At 41.5% G+C, this 15694-nt stretch overlaps 1 protein-coding gene across 2 annotated transcripts in view; it reads left to right on the top strand.

Moving 5' to 3' along the window:
* Positions 1–14362, top strand: part of OSBPL10 (oxysterol binding protein like 10) — a 136868-nt gene extending 122506 nt beyond the window's left edge. For both annotated transcript variants that reach the window (XM_064704713.1, XM_064704712.1), the window contains 4 exons: positions 6819–7005; positions 8419–8601; positions 10771–10924; positions 11625–14362. In XM_064704713.1, the coding sequence (XP_064560783.1) occupies positions 6819–7005; positions 8419–8601; positions 10771–10924; positions 11625–11669 (569 nt within the window). In that variant the 3' untranslated portion in view covers positions 11670–14362. The remainder of the gene's footprint in view (positions 1–6818; positions 7006–8418; positions 8602–10770; positions 10925–11624) is intronic.
* The last annotated feature ends 1332 nt before the right edge of the window (positions 14363–15694 follow it).

Here is a 15694-nt window from a genome sequence, read left to right as displayed (position 1 = left end):
TGGGAAGTGATGGAGACTCTTCAGTGCAGCCCAAGCATTTCTGTTGCATTTTGAGGACTGGCAATGGGCAGCTAGAAGTTGTACCACTGAGGCCTTTCTGTCATCTGAAAACAGCAAGCCTAAGCCTGGCAGCCTCAGTTTAAAATGCCAGCTGTGCAGTGCAGTTCCTTCATTTGAAACTGCACTTTCTTAAATTTTTTTTGTTTGTTTATTTTAGGTCCAGGGAGATCTTCCTGATTAAGTTGGTGTGTGGATTTGTCAAGCTGTGCAAAAGTTAGAATCTACTGCAGATGCTTCTTTCTTATGTGCTGTATAAGTATAAATTCTGTAGTAGATTGAGGTCAGTGTGAGTACCAGGGAATAGATTGCTGAACCGACAAAAAGGAGCTGTTGGACTAAAAGTGTGGAAAACCTAAGCCTGTTCCTAGTAATGCAGGGCCTAATACTTTTAATAATGTGAAATATAATTTGAAAATTTTTTTCCTTGTGTTTAGGGACATATTAAGAGATGCAACATTTCATATGGGGTGAGTTAGTCTGGCAAAGTTAGTGAGTTGGGCTGTGGAGAGGTGCTGATAGTCAGAAGGCACATGGAGCTACTTAAGGTAGGTAGAAACTAAAGTTAGCTCTTTGGAGAGAACTGCGCACACCAAGGTTGGCTGGTAAAGTTGTAGAATCTTATTTTAATATTTTAAAAGCACATTGAGTTTATAGGGAATGAAATATCATTCTGCTTTTGATGAGATCCTACTTTTGATGAGAGACAAAGTAACATCTCATGGATCCTCAGAATCTCTGGGTTTTGATTGTTGTGGGGTTTTTTTGCTACTGTGCATTGGACTACCAAACTAATCATGTGCTATTGTTGGGATTTTGTCTTGTCTCTTACTCCTTTTTTTTTCCTAAATTCCCCCTCATTATGAACATTCAGCACTTTTTTTTGCCTGTTGCTGGAGTTAAATTACATACATGTGTGGGTCTTTCACTCTTTGTAAGAGCAGAAAGGATTTTAGATGTGGCATCATGTTACTTGAAAGACAGTTTCCTCCATGCCTCTAAAATACCTGTGTCTGTTTTGAGTCTTGGGTTAAATAATTCTGCTGTTGGTTCAATATTAGGTTCATTATACTGCAGATTAAATCAGTACTAATTGATATGGGAGAGGGGAGAAACATCCTTCCAGACAGAGTGCTAGAGAACTGTAATTAATGCTTTGGATAATTTAGTGGCAGTGAGTGACCATCTTGTTCTGGTCAGATATGTATCACAGCAGTTCTGTCTGAGCAGGCTGACCAGAGAAGTTGTGGATGCTCTGTCCTTGGAGGTTTCCAAGGCCAGGTTGGATGGGGCTGGTAGCAGCCTGGTCTGGTGGAAGGTGTCCCTCCCACAGCAGAGGGTTTGGGACAAGAGGATTTTTAAGGTCCCTTCCAACCCAGGCCATTCTATGATTCTGTGACAATGACCAGAAACTTCATTGTAGCCTAGTGTTGAATACAAGCAACTGAGGTGTGTTTTGAACAATCCAATGTGTCCCTCCAGTAGTTCAGTGGAGCTTTTTCTACTGGAGTTGGCTATTTGCAGAAATAGAGTAGTACTGAATTTTTGGACCTATAGAGTGTGAAGAATATGGTCATGGTAACACGTCTGTGGAGGCTTTGAATCATATTTTTATAGCAAGTCCTTAGATGTATAGAGCACATTGCTTTTTATGCTTTTTATTTGAAGCTGATATAGAATGTCATGAAGGGTTTATAAAGGAATTTATAGGATTAGGGGAGTTAAGGATGGTATGATCTTGGCACACAAAGGCTACAGCTCAGTGTCTCAGTGGTGTGATTTTTTGTGTGTGTCACACCTCAAAGTGAGTAAGATTTTTTTTTTCTGTCTGTGGTTTTTCTCTGTTGATTCAGAGTAAGTATCAGATGCAGAGATGCAGAACAATTGGGAGAGCACTGCTGAAAATCCATGTGGGGAGCTGTTTTATATGCTAGCCTTTCTTCATCTCTGGTTATGAGTGCTCTAAATCTGGCTTGCTAATGAAACCTTGCAACTTTTCTTTGCTCTATGACAAAACCCCCATTCTTCAGAGTAGTCAGCACTGTTTCCTCATGAGAAAGCCACCTGGAATAGAAAAGAGGTTATTTTGCATAAAAGAACTTAGGTTGCATGTGCAGTCCCTAATTCTGGTTAATGTTAATTATGTACTAATGAAAGAGCGAGGGAGGAGATGAAGCTCTAATAAGCAGGGTCACATTAAGATTTAAATTAGCAAAGGATGAGAAAGTCAATATAAATATTAAATGGTTTTTATGTGGTCCATAGAATCTTTAAAAGGATACTGGTTGTGAGGTAAGGGTGCTGTGGTGAGCACACCTCAGTGTCAGCTGTGCCTGTTCCTTTTCTGCTCTTGGATTTTGGTTCAGAGCAGCAAAAGCCAACCAAAAGTGTCGTCTTTGATTTATGGGTTAATTTTGCAGAGAGCATAAAGTACATTTAAATGGATTGCTCTGTATTGTCAAGTGGCTAGTTACATTTGATGTTTTCACTTCTGCTATTTTAAATGTTTTAAAAAGTAGTGAGGTATGGGCTTCCAAAAATTTATTTTTTCTCAAATGAAATCAACTTGAAAAGATCTGATACGTGGGTAAAAGGTTCAGTGGTCTTTCAGGGTAAATTTAAAAGAAAGCAATGAATGTTTTTTCCTCCTTTTTTTTCTTCTGTTCAAATACATGTATGTGTATGTATTAATGGATGTACAGATCTATAATTTCTAGTACTGAGAAATGAGTGACTTAAAATTTATCAGTCCCAAAGCTTGATTGCTCCATGCAATTAGAGCTACCTAAGTATTTCCCTAAGTACTCATTTTTGCTTTAATATTTTTAGCCCAGTGTTTTTAGAACCATTTTCATATAGCATGGCACTCATTACCTAATTTAGTAAATGGTTCCAGTCTTTGAAAAATGAGCAGTGCTCAGCACAGCTGCCTGGAAGGTTTGAGACAATAAGAGCGCAGTTCTGCATTTCCTGTTTTCCTGTGGGGATCTGGGCAGTTGGTGATGCACAACACCCATGTGGGGCTCATCCTACACGTAACTTGCTCCTCTTTGTGTGTTGTGAGAAACACAGACAGGGTGAAGAGCTGCTTAAATGGGAAAGCTGCCCCAGGCCCCTGGTGTCCCACGTGCCATTTGTTGTTCAGATTGATCTCCATGCAGGCAGTGGGAAGCATTAAATCCCACATGTCTCTTCTGCAGCCTATTGATCCAGAGCCTCCTCTGGGGTTTTTTGTCAATATGTGTTACTGGGAAATCAATTCACAAAGCTGCAGCATCAGTGAGGGACATGTAAGAGTCAAACTGGGGGAGTGATGTGCCAGGCCATTGCTTCCTTTAATGCAGGCTCAGGGGTCATGGATAGGGGTGTGACTCTGAATACATTGCTGGAGTCAAAAGGAGGAGTAAATGGTGTTGAGGACGTTTCAAGGGGGAATTTCAATATCCTGCCATGGTTTTTAACAAATTCAGCCTTCTCTGTAGCATTTTTTCCTAACAAACCAGATTACTAAATCCACTGTTCCTCCCAGAGTATTGGTCTGGTGTATTCTTCCTTGTGTAACTGTTGCCTATAAATACTTTAGATTTTTTTTTTTTTTTTTAGGAATTGGGGAATTGGAAGTTTTTGAAAGAACTCTTTGATATGAGAGGAAAAACCTAAAAATGGAAGAATATTTTACAGCTTTACATGTGTGTTTACTTATAGCCATTTTCAAACTAAACTTGAATCATCCCTTACAGCAAGGAAGCAAAGGAAGAAAAATGGCTTGTGTATTTTCCAGCAGTTGTTTTTAAAGATCAGTTGCAATGTAATGATTATGAACAGATGTAAAAATGACACATTGTAAAGTAACTGTTAGCTTTCAGTTAATTGGCTTTTCATTTCTCAAGATTGACACTTTGCAGGGTGGGGAGTTGCTTCAAATTGTGGTACTTGTTACAAATTTTTAATCTCAGAGTAATTTTTGGCTTCCTCTCCCCTAAGGGAGCACAGGTCTCTGTTCAATGTGGTGCTGCAGCTGCAGTGTTTGTGGTGCTTCATTTAAACAAGGTTTTGCATGTGAGCTCTGTGAACAATGGAATGCAAAACAGTCAAGTTTAATATTAAAGTATTATCAAGTCATGGGTATTTCAGATCTGCCCTTTAATCTCTTTTAGACTGTAGTTATAGAGCTGGAGTCACATTTCAAGTGAGATAGCGCTTCATTAAAAAATGTATTTATTCAGGTGTTCAAGGAATTCAGAAAATATGCTACCGGGTGCTAAAAATACTGCCAAGAGAGCTGGGTTCAGTTTTTAATATCTAACCTGCTGTGGTGGTTAAATATTTACATTGAAGGTCACTGCTGCTGTTTGCTCTGCACTTTAAATGTGCTTGGCAGCGCTGCAGCTCTGAGCCCCTCCCATCTGACTAGGGAGAAAAAGCTCTTGATCCCATCAGGGGACAGAGGCAAAATTGTGTTTGTCATACCAGTTTCCTCTCACATGAGGAGCATCACATACAGTGATGGTCAGAGGAGGATGGGAGAGGGAGGGAGACTTTTTACAAGGGCATGGAGCTACAGGAAAAGGGGTAATGACTTTAAAATGAGAGTAGGTTTAGGTTAGATATTAGGAAAGAATTCTTTACTGTTGGGGTATTGAGGTGCTGGAACAGGCTGCCCAAAGAAATTGTGGATGCCCCATCCCTGGAAGTGTTCAAGGCCAGGTTGGATGGGGCTCTGAGTAGCCAGGTCTGGTGGAAGGTGTCCCTGCCCATGACAGGGGGATTGAAACTCAATGGTCTATAAGGTCCCTTCCAACCCAGGCCATTCTGTGATTCTACAATTGTTTTTTATTAACTTAATGCTGTTGTAGCATCCATTTTATGAGTCTGATAGCCAGAGTAGTTTTTTGAGTATGAGTTATTCCTGGGTGCATGTCCAGGGTGGGCTGGGTAGTTCAGCCTCTGTGCAGTGTGTTCAGCTGGGATGCCTGTGCAGGTGTGAAGCCGAGGAAGCTGGAGGCAAAACGTGTCTGTGTGTGGTGGCGGTGTCCTCCTGGCCTGTCCCTGCTGCTGAGGGCTCAGCACGTGGCATGAGGAACTTGTGGCTTGCCAAGACTGGATGATGAAAGTCCTTTTGAGACATGGCTTTTCTGTGTGCTTTTGCACTCCCGGCTCCTTGTGTCAGAGCTGCTGGAGGGGACGTGCTGCCTGTGTCACTGCTGGGAGGCTGAGGTTGCAGAGGTTCTCAGAACAACTGCATGGAGCTGTTCTGGTTTGCAAATCTTTTCCTGTGAAATAGTTCAGAAGGTAAAAGTGACAAATTGCAGTTTCCTGTGCTTGTATTTAGTTTTGTTAGCTGGAGCCAATATTCAAGATCAGGGCTCTCTTAGAGCTCTGTGCTTTTAATTTGGAGTGTGTTTTAATTTAAATTTAGGTTTCCATGCAGTGTTAAAGGCATATTTTCATATTGACAGCAGTAGTGTTGTGTTCCTATTTAATGCTTTTTCTTCATTAAATGTGAGACCACTTTGAAAAAGTAGTGTCAGTTTTCCCTTAAACAGATAGATTAATCAATACCACTAACAGTCTGTTCTTCCCCTGCCTGCCCCAGGGTGAAGGCAAATGGGCTCAAGCTTATCTTGCTACTAAACCAATACTATTACTGTGTCAAAATAACTTTCCTTTTTTTTTTTTTTCCCAAATATTTCTGGGTTGTGAGTTCCTCCTGTAATAGGTTATTTTCAGTCCCTGTCGTGAAAAAATGTTTTCAAAGCTGTCATTTTTGCCTTTAGGCAGTTAGTAAATGGGACACAAAAGACTGTAAAACTCTGGTAAAAAATACACTGCAGACATTTGGCATGATCTAATTCTGCGTGCAAGGTTTTATGGTGCTCTTTTCCTGGTCTTATGTCCTGTTATCCTGAAGACCAAACTACAGTTTTTATGGGGATAGAGTTGTATCCCTAGCCCCAGGGGAAGCTGCAAAGGTCTGATCAGGAAAGCAACTTTCTTTGTGCAACTTCCAAGTTATGTTGAAAAACTGCTGCTGTTGTGCGTTGTTTTTAGTTACAGCCTCATGGTGCTGAGGGTGGAGGAACCTTTACAGAAAGAGATGGAATTACCAGTAATTTTCTGTGCCTGGTAGGGACATTGGACTTGGTGCTGATAGAGCAGTGGCCCTGCTGGGCACCTTTTGATTATGCAAGATTTTTTCAAAGCCAGTGTGAGAAATCAGCCATTTGGAAATAAAAGAGCAAAGTTAATAGGAAATTTGTAGTTGCCATGTTTTCTTGTTGTAGCCACAGAGACTTAGAGCCTTTAACAGCATCAAGAGGGAATTAGTGGAGGACATGGCTGTTTCTAACTGAATGGAGAAGTGAACAGTCCTTTGGCCATGCCCATATTTTTTCTGGAGGGAGATTATGATACAACACTGACAGAGCACCTGAATTTTCAGTATGGCTTTTTAGATGTACATTCTATGTTTATGCAGCTTTTAACACTAATGCAAAGTAAGGAATCCAGTCAGATTTTCTGAAAAGTTGTTTGGCAGCAGTCAGTATGTCAGGGTGCACTGTCAAATGGGATGCTTTTGAAAATGCTTGTTGGAAGAAACTTTTCTAGAAAGCAGAGTTTCTTAGCAGACAGTGCTCTCCTTCGAGGAGGGCTGCACGTGCTCTCCATGGATGTGCATTTTGATGGTGCTAATTGGTCAGTGACCATCGGGTCTTACCACAGAACCTTTTATCACCTCACATTCTCCTCTTCCTGCACAGGTGTCCTTCACTTGCTGGAGCATGAGGAGGAGTATGTCTTCACCCTGCCCAGTGCCTACGCTCGCTCAATCCTCACCATCCCCTGGGTGGAGCTTGGAGGGAAAGTCAACATCAGCTGTGCCAGAACGGGCTATTCTGCCACGGTCACGTTCCACACCAAGCCCTTCTATGGAGGGAAGGTCCACAGGTACAGCAATTGCTGCTTTACTCTTGTTTACCTGCTGCTGCATTTCAGGGGAAGGGCTCTGGGGCATCTGTTCAGTTCTTCTGTTGCAGTATTTTACAGACAGATAGCTGAAGTTCTTTTCATGTTAGTGCTGGAGATGACTTAGAGCTCTAGGGCAGTTCATTGTAGCAATACATATGATGTTGTTTAACTGAATTGGATGTATTTCTCTCATTAAAATAAAGTGAATGTATCTCTCCAGCCTTTGTTGCTTGTAAAAGTTGCTGTAAGTGTAGGATCAGAAAAATGCATGTGGAAAAGGCAATATTTCTGCTAACCCAGCTGCTGCTTCTGTATGAGTCTTGTAGATGAACTGGTGTTCCAGGTTGAGCTCCTGAAAAGTGTCACTGCTTATAGTGGTACCTCCCTACTGGGGACTCCCATCTCTGCACTGAAATTCCAGATGGTGAAAATGTTGTTTACCTTCTTTGGTTCCCCTTTACTAAGGGTGCAAAGAGGCTGCAGGACAGCTTCTTGTCTTGCTTCCATGCTCAGGGCGATGTCCCAGGCATTAACATCAGATCCCTTTCTGGTTCTGCCATGGACTGTTGCAGTGTCCAGAGGAGACTGTGCTTTGCATGGTTGCCTCTGTTTTATTTCAGATGGTGTAACTATTCTTCCATATGTGTGTGTGTCAACCATTTCAATGTTGTGTTCAGGTAAATGTCCATATGAGGCTGTTTTGACAGGGCTTTTCTTTACAAGCTTTAAATTGGTGCCATCAGGGTGAGTAAAATTTTGGGGAAGTTGTGCTGTATTACTTTAGTAATTAAAAAATTGAGTTTACACATTACTTTACATGGCTTTCTAAAGCACATGTATGCATGCTCATGGACACATTCACAAAACTTCTCCCTGCATTTCAGTTTTCCAGTCCTGCCTGGTTTTTTTGCTCACTCTCAGACCAGTTCTTTGACTGGTGAGGTGGCTTTAATCATTGCTTCTCAGCAACTGAGAAGTGAACATGCAGAGCTAAAGAAGAAAACAAAGATACCCAAAGTTTTTGACGCGGGTCTCTGAGCAGCATTATGTTCAGGCATGAAAGTATCATGTATTGAAAATGTCACATGAATGTCAGGGATTGTTTTTTCAGGCTGCTGAGGTAACCATTTGGTCTGGGCTTGAGCCAGGTATCACAGTTTTAAGTTGGATTACTACTGTGTTTAGCTAGAATGTCATCCCAAAGCTGTTGCTTAGAAGAGCTTTCTTGGGATGAGTCTTTCTTTTTTGGAGGCAGCATCAGTACTTTGCTTGAATAATTGATTTGTGGAGGTAGAAAGCTGCTTGCAGCCTTAGCAAGGTGGTGCTTTCATGTGCTGATAATAAATGGTACCAGTTATGTCTGTGGTCTGTTTTTCCTTCCCCCTTGATCAGGGTTACGGCCGAGGTGAAGCACAATCCAACGAACACCATTGTGTGCAAGGCACAGGGAGAATGGAATGGCACCCTGGAATTCACTTACAGCAATGGAGACACCAAAGTCATTGACACCACCAAACTGCCTGTGGTCAGGAAAAAGATCAGGCCCATAGCAAACCAAGGGCCACTGGAATCAAGGTAAGTGTGTTGGTGTTCTCAGGGCTCAGGACGAGGGAAGGGATGAGAATGCTGACTCCGTGTTTCAGAAGGCTGATTTATTATTTTGTGATCTGTATTATATTAAAGAAAATTATATATTAAAAGTATGCTAAAAGAATAGAAGAAAGGATTTCATCAGAAAGCCACCAAGGAATGATAATAAAATCTTGTGACTGGCCAGAGTCCGAGACAGCCGGACTGTGATTGGCCATTAATGAAAAACAACCACACGTGATCAATCAAAGATGCACCTGTTGCATTCCACAGCAGCAGAAAATTATTGTTTAAATTTAATTTCTGAGGCCTCTCAGCTTCTCAGGAGAAAAAATCCTAGCAAAAGTATTTTTCATAAAATATGTCTGTGACAGGTAAGCAGAGGCTTTGCAGCACTGTCCTGAACTTTGGGTGGCAACAGAACAGGGAAGCCAACTGCAGCTCTGAGTGCTGTGGTTCAAAAATTCCTTGCTTCCCACAGCACAGAAATCTGGGCACAGAGAGCTGAGGCTGTGTATTGGTTCCTTGGAGCATAAATTACGCTGCAGTGACGAGTACATCAATTTTGTAGATGGGGGAAAGGCCTGTATTTGTTTTAATGAGCATCTGGAAGATGGTAATGCAGTGTTTTCACCTGCTTCTTGGAGTGATTGCAACATGGTTGGCAAATCAGCTTGTTGCAAGCAATTCAGACTGGTATATATATTATATATTGCATATCATTGAAACTGATGCTTCATGTTTTATATATTTTAGAATACGTATTTGTATTAACATATATAAAATGCGAGGCAATATGAGATATAAAGACACACATACAGGTGGTTTTGAGGCTCTTGGCGCCTACATCATGTGCCTAACTTGGACTAGGTACATTAGAAAAACCTGATCTGTATTCACTGTCAGTAACTGTTCATGTTTATCTTCAGAAAAATCAATACCTTAATTGAATTTAGGAACATTTTATTGAAGGATTTAAAAATATGAGTTAAACTACATTTTATTATCTGTAAATGTCTTTTTGTTTTACAAAGGTGTCTTGAGTCATTGTGTGGGGTCAGATACAATTTGTCTACTTTCCAGACCACTTGCTTATCCACAAACTCATTTTTCCCCTGTAGTGTGGAACATAAAGATTGTAGTAAATAAGGAAACCAGTAGCTTTTCAGTGTATTTATTGTGTTTTTTAGATACTAGTCAGCAAATTGCATCCATCCAGTGGCTCTGCAGGATCTGCAGTTTATCACATTGTGAACACAATCTCATTTAAACAGCCCTGGACGTATGTGAAAGCTATGGTTGGTTTCAGACAGAGAGCAGTTTGGATTAGATATTAGGAAGAAGTTCTTTAGTGTGAGGGTGGTGAGGCACTGGCACAGGTTGCCCAGAAGGTGTGGATGCCCCATCCCTGGCAGCGTTCAAGGCCACGTTGGATGGGGCCCTGAGCAAAGTGGTCTAGTGGGAGATGTCCCTACCCATGGCAGGGAGGGAGGAACTAGAGGATCTACCTTCCAACCCAAACCATTCTATGAGGATTTTTCTCAGTGCTTTTCTGGGCAAGGCTTCTGCTAGGCTGATATAAGGCATGATCAGCTATGTGAGAAATGTGTAGCTCTGTGCTGGTAAATATTGTAACTGGGAATATGGAGCACAGACCTAGAGCGGCTCCCTAGAATCAGTTCCTCTGCTAGTGACCTTGTTGGGCCAGTCAGTGTCCCAGTTCAATGCACTCTTGGGTTTTGGCTGACAGTCCCTTATAATTCAAAAATTTACCTGCAAAAAACTGCAGAATTAAACTCCTGTTATTTGGAGGGTGGAGGAACATCAGTAAGGAATGTGAACTGGAAATGGCAGCAATAAATCCACTGCTTTGAGAAAAAAAGCTCAGGTGGTGATGAGAACATAAACAGAGCCTGCTGAGAAAATTGTACTGCAAAATACTGGGTGAGTCTGAAAATCGGAGTGAATCTGAATCTGAAAATCTGGTCCACAAATGTGTTGAATATCCTAGGAGTGTGATGGTTCCCATGCTGTGGGACTTGGAAAACCAGCATGGATAGCATGGCCTCAGCCTGCTGGCCAGCAGTGGTGTCCAGCAGCAGGGGCTGTGGCAGAGCTGTTGTCACCCTGCCCTGTGCTCTCGTCCCTGGGCAGGCGCCTGTGGCAGCACGTCACCAACTCTCTGAAGGAGGGCAACATCGACGCCGCCACGGAGCACAAGCACCGCCTGGAAGAAAGGCAGCGAGCGGAGGAGAGGCAGCGGGCGGCGCTCACAACTCCCTGGAAACCCAAATACTTTGCCAAAGAGGTACTCAGAGTCTCTTGGTTTAGAGACCTTTAGCAAGTTCCTGCACAGGGGATGAGTGAATGTGGATTTTGTCATTGGTGGGTGTTGTTGTGTACCACTGATTGCTTAAATTTTCTTTTTGACAGAGTCTGGCTCTTGAATGAGAGCAGTGGGCTTTTCCATCTCTAGTGGACTTGTTCACTTTACTTCAGTTAGATTGATTTTGATCTGGATTTTTGGTGCCTAGTGTTAGGAACATAAAGTGATGTGTTTTTCTGTAAAATCCAGCCCTTCTCAAATTCTGCATACTCACTTCCCCCATAATCTTAGCATACTAAAATGAGCACAATGTAGGGAGATTTATCCAGTGTAAGTAAGCATTGACATCCTAAACACAGTCTTGGGTTTCATCTGTGTGAAACTAAATGAATTTTAACAAGTTCATCTTTCCCCTTTCTTGGAGGAAAGGTGGAGGGAAAATGGGACTGACTGTGGGAATTGTTCATTAGCTGCTAATTAAATTTGCATCTCTTCTTATTGCATCTCTTCCCCCTTGTAATATTTTCCCTCCTGCCAACATTACTTGTCAATTATTTAAACACAGAATTTTCAGGTGACAGGGATGGCTTCTTGTTTGGTCTTATTTTAGCTTTTGTGTGGACGTACATGGATCTGGTATTTGTAAATCTTGTTTGTAAAACTCTGCTTAATTTTCTTACAGGGCGATGGTTGGCTGTACGTGAATCCTCTCTGGAAGGCCCATTGACAGGAGAGAGCAGTTGCCTCCTAAGTTTACCTGAAAGGCATTAAAATGATACAGTATGTAACTTCAGGATGTCCTTGGATAGGTCCTGTTCCCAGAAGATCCCCATGGGAAGCTATGTACTGTGAATGATACATCTCACAAAAAGCACGAGCTCGAGTTTATTCAGGAGCCATTTTGTGTGTGCAGATCCACAGGCACACAGGCACAGGTCCCTCAGTACCACGGTGTGCATGTGTTGTGTGTGTTATTTACACTACATGTAAACAGTACCAACACCAATAGCGACTCAAAGACCTTTTCCTCAAGTGTTAGGGCACAGAACCCTGGCTGGACTCGGCTGGGGTTCCCCGAGTTGTGTGCTTGCAGGATCAGGCCCTGTGCTAGTATTTAAGAAAATACTTTTTTATTAGTACTGGTTAAGGTTTTTCTATTTTTCACTTTTGCCAAAAATGTTTTGCACTTAAAACGTGACATGTCTGTTAATGGCAGTCGATCTGTCTGAGCAGTCAGTGAGTAACTCACTTGGGTGTAAGTGATCCACCGGCCGTGCTCGCTCTGGGCTGCCCAGGTCAGGGCGTTTCCTGTCACTGATGAGTGTGAATTTCCTGCCACCCTCTAAGAAGTAGCAATACCTTCTCCAGAGCGTTGTTCTTCACACTAACCTGTTGTGTCCTCGCTGCTTTGTCTGTTCATGCTCCAGCTGTTCAGTCAGTCTCTGGTCACCACCCCTGAGCCAGCTGCTCTGGTAACTTTGATCTTGCTGTGTAATGTTCTCTGGCTGCTGGCATGCCAACACTTCTGGCTTACATGTTCCACTAAATGGGATTGCTTCTGATAAAACATCTGGATGAGTAGAGGTGATATAACTAGCCTTCCCAGATAAATGATTCCCTGATGTAAAAGTAACAATTGAGTCAATTATTCCACCGGGATAATAACTTTATGAATGAAACAAATGAAATGGGATACAATTTGTTTTGTAGTGTTAAAAAGAAAAACTAAAGAAAATCCTGTCACTTGATCTTGCTTTGTAAGGTACCCACTGTAACACTGACAAAGTGGATTCTAGAAGTGTGTTCAGGCTTTGTCGCTTTTTAGTTTGTATTTGTTGGAAATGAAGATGTTTTTGAGAGAGGTGGCAGCAAAAGGCACATGTAAAATGTGCTCAGTGCCCCTTAACAAAACCACTGTATTTCTAACACACAGTAGCATGGATGCCCATCTGTAGAGCTGAGTAATTTTGTGCCTTTTGTCTGCTCTGTTCATACACTGACTTAGGCTCATACTGCAGAGATATCCAGGTCACAGCACTGCTCACATCTGTCCTTGTGCATCCTGCATTTTGTGTTTTTGGTAGATGTTAAAATATCTTGAGCAGCTCAGAAGGCTGAGTGGAGGAGGTGTGTGCACAAGGAAACATTCCATTAGTTGTTCCTTTGGATTTCAACTTCAGATCTCTGTTTAATGAAGGTGTGGCTACTTTTCCTCCTAAATCTATTTTGTCCTCTTGTCTGTCTCTTTTTTTTTTTTTTTTTGCACATTAGGAAGATTTGTGTTCTAAATGATTTAAATCCTATTTTTTAAAAAAAGTGGATTGTATGAGCTTGGTTTTGTAACTGACACTTTTTTTTAAGAGGAAAAAAAAATCTTATTTTTTAGGAACAGTTGATGTAACAGTTTTCTGTAACAAAACCAAAATGATGCTGTTGCAGTGCTCACTGAACTGCTACTGAGTATCATCAGGAACACTTGTACTTTATCACCTGCAAGAATTCACTTTATAATGGAACCACTCTTGTTCTAGAGATTAGTCTGATAAGTTCCTAAAAGTATTCCTACAGTTTGTAGTATCATCACAAAGAACAATGGAAAAAGCAGAGTTAAACATGGAACATCCTGCCAGAACTCTCTCACACACCAAAGAACAAGACACATACTCACTAAATAGCCATTGCAAACCTCTGTGTCTCAGGCATGCAGGCCTGGGCCCCTGAAGGAGTAGACCTCTTTCAGCTGGGATGGTGTGACTGTCAAGGCTACAGAGATGCTGTAGCTGTTCTTTTGAGGAGAAATTTGAAAAATTTTCTGCTTGTAATTTATTGAAGATTTTCTGTCTGCATGGTTGGTTGTTTCTGCATGCCGAGGACATTCCACTTGTGCTCTGGCCAATGTTTTGTTCTGTTCTGATGCTATGAAGAATCCCCTGATGCCATTATCACTGCTTCTTTCCCAAATTATCTTGGGAGACACGAACAGAAAAAAGTTCTTTCAGAAAAGATCCCATCAGTGAGAGATTCCAGGACAAGATTCACAAGTGTCATGTTATTTTTTCTGATAGTATGTGTTCAGTATATTTTGCAGGACTGAAAAGTAAATATTCATAAGCCTTATTCTGTAGGTTGTTCCAGTAGCTGTCTTGGAATTGCAAGTAAATACTTTCCTTTTCAAGTAGCTGATGTACACTGAATTGTAATGTAAAAACTTCCATGTACTTCAATTTTATTTTCTTTTTTTGTGCACACCTGTAGAAAGCCTATGCAACCTTTTTCTTTCTTAAATTAGAAATGTTCAGAAAGAAAATTTATACCTTATCATTTAAAAGATGCTCTGGCAGTCTCTTCTGATTTGCCTTCCTTTCATAATTTGTGAATTTAAAATGAGAATGCTCATGAATAAAAGATTTGTTTCATTTAGCAGTGGGATGCCCTTTCTCTTTCCCTGGAAGCCTTAGTTCAGTGGTGTCAGTCACTGACTGTCCAGGAGCTGTGTATGACACCCGAGCATGGTTCCCATGGAAGTGATTTGCTAGGTTAATCTGGGTTTGCTGTGACGCTTTTCCACCCTGCTTATTCTCCCAGACACTCTGAAGGTAAGTTTTTTGGTTGAACTGGATAGCTCTGCCCAGGGAAAATGGGGCTGGGCAGCAACAACAGCTTTAGGAAAGGCTGGGGAACATCTGCTTCATTTTGGCAAGTAAAAAGGAAATAAGTAAAGGTGTACCCTTGCTTCTGAAAATCCCATTTCATTTAATCTTCACCACCAACAGGGATTCTTGATTAGAACCTCTTAAAACACAACTCTACATTATTACAGCATTGGGCACTTGTGTGAGGAGAAAAAAATGTTCTTAGAGGAATCACACAGATTGTGGTCAGCATTTTTCAAGTGTTAGATAATGCCCTTCTGGTTTTCTTTAAACATTCATCCACAGTGCTGGAAACAATCTTGCTGGAACACTTTGTTTTTATGCAAAACGGAAAACAACACTGCCTGTAAAGAGGGCAGGAAACACTGCCCAGCCCTGTTCCTTGCCTTCCATGGCACTGCTTCAAGGCCCCATCTTGGAGCAGTTTATCCACTTGGGATAATGATGTGAGAGCGTTTTAGTCACAGCCAAATATTCTTTTTTTTTCAGTTTTTACTCCTGATGAGACTGGTATGTACAGGGAGCTCTGTTAAAGCATTCAGCTCCTTTTTCAAGAGTAAATCTATCAAGATATTTAATTAACGACTTTTCTCCTTCTTATGAAATTACTTCTGCAAGTCAAAATATTTCTTCTGGGATTACCAAGAGCACTGTCTGTCTCACTGCTCCCACCACTAATGACTGAGAGATACAGAACCTAGGCAGTATTATTGAATTCTAGACACTTGCAGCTTTAGTTCCTTAGCAACTGCTGACCTGAGCCTGGCTCACGTGTCTTTTGTTGTGTTTGGGTTTATTGTTTTGGTGGTTTTGGGGTTTTTTTTTTACTGTTTTGTGGCAATTATGCTTCAAAATTTGACATAGTAGAACAACAAAAGGAGAAAGGATGGCTGGAGCTAAGGAAATAAACTAGTCTGGGAAGTGTGTGTGATGAGGAGGGAAGAGGCTGATAGTCTTTCCTGGTAGAAGCTCTGTGCAGTTCTCCCAAAGAGGCAGGAGTTAGTTCAGCTCTTTGATTCCAGGATCCAGCTGTAAACATACCCAGTGTGCAGATTCCTGAGGAACCAAGGTGAGACAGTGCCAGGTCTTCTTTGTAATG

Source organism: Zonotrichia leucophrys, chromosome 2, assembly GCF_028769735.1.
Source record: "Zonotrichia leucophrys gambelii isolate GWCS_2022_RI chromosome 2, RI_Zleu_2.0, whole genome shotgun sequence".
In the NCBI taxonomy this organism is placed as follows: Eukaryota; Metazoa; Chordata; class Aves; order Passeriformes; family Passerellidae; genus Zonotrichia; species Zonotrichia leucophrys.
This window is presented reverse-complemented; position numbering and strand designations above follow the sequence as displayed.